The sequence below is a fragment of the Puntigrus tetrazona genome, unplaced genomic scaffold (assembly GCF_018831695.1).
Source record: "Puntigrus tetrazona isolate hp1 unplaced genomic scaffold, ASM1883169v1 S000000002, whole genome shotgun sequence".
NCBI lineage: Eukaryota > Metazoa > Chordata > Actinopteri > Cypriniformes > Cyprinidae > Puntigrus > Puntigrus tetrazona.
The window spans coordinates 1,597,758-1,599,000 of NW_025047682.1; the positions used below are offsets into that span (position 1 = coordinate 1,597,758).

A 1,243-nucleotide genomic window follows, 5' to 3' on the forward strand; every position below is an offset into this window, starting at 1 on the left:
ATTAACAAAACTGTAATATAAATCAACAGGTTAAACCAGCTCTCTTTTGCTTTTACATTGTGTACCTGAACTTTTTAATTATTATATATATACAGATAGTAATGACAAACAATATAATTCTGATACCATCAAAGCATGTACCACGTGAATACTGTCCTTCAAAAAAACAACAAAAAGGAACTGTTGTACATTGTAATGCATCTAACTCTACACCAAAATAGAGAAGAACTGAATCGAGAAGTTAGTCAAACAGTGCATCATTTGGAGACAATGACGAATCACATTCACTTATTATTTACATATAATAGTTGAGAGGAAACTGCAAGGTAAGAAAGAGTAAGAAGAGGGGATAGTTTTACACTGTACAGTAAGACTGGAAATTAATGTTTTGAGTTCAGCTACAATTTTGAAATTTCTATAAAAAGGTTTAATGAATAAATGCACCGCCCTAATTTTATGAGGAAATTGGCACTTCCATCCCCACATCAAGTTCAGTGTGACTGGACTGCATTAGAAGTAAACATTTTTTTCTTTCCCAATTTCAGAGCGCGTGATTTCAAAACGCAAAAACACAGTGATAATTAATGCAAACCGTCCGTATCAAGCAAACTCTAATAATAAACGAGGTTTAGTCGCACATATCGGTCAAGACGACAAACCTACACATCAAAAAGAAACGAACACACTGGAGTCACTGGGGGTTGCTCGGGCAGATCGATGAGATGGGTCGGACATCGTGGAAAAGACCTCGCCGTTTGCACAGTACCAGAACCCATAGATAACAGTCCAGACTGTGGAGGCTTCTAGCTAAGCACCACGTGGCGGTCGAAGACGGATTTGCGCTGTTCTTGGACCTGCCTCTTCCAGCGCTGCTGAGCGTGCTCCACTTTGTTTAGCATGTTAGAGCGAGAGCGAGAACGGGAAAGCACGTCATGGGCGTTGGCGAAGGGCTGCTGGTCCTATAACAAAGTATAACGTTAGCACACTTTATAGCATATGGTTATCATTAATGACACAATAAAGCTCTACTGGATCTACAAATCCATCTATTCAATTACACGTTGTTTTTCATCCAAACGACCAATACTTGCAACTTGTATTCGATATTGTATGCATAAGATGTAGCAAAGCACTTACCCCAACATCGTCGTCACTCTGAATGAGCTGTGAATGGCCAAACAGCCTTCTCTTCAAAATAGGCTCCAACAGAGTCAGATAGACCATATACAACAACAGAAGACCC

The 1,243-nt window shown here is 39.6% G+C and overlaps 1 protein-coding gene across 1 annotated transcript; it reads right to left on the reverse strand.

The window, feature by feature from the left end:
- Positions 1–1,237, reverse strand: LOC122331752 (transmembrane protein 9B-like). The gene is made up of 2 exons (XM_043229256.1): positions 1,138–1,237; positions 1–959 (listed from the first exon to the last, which is right to left on the reverse strand). Exons 1-2 carry the CDS (start codon positions 1,222–1,224, stop codon positions 804–806), a joined length of 243 nt encoding a protein of 80 aa, XP_043085191.1. The 5' UTR covers positions 1,225–1,237; the 3' UTR covers positions 1–803.
- Positions 1,238–1,243: the final 6 nt, after the last annotated feature.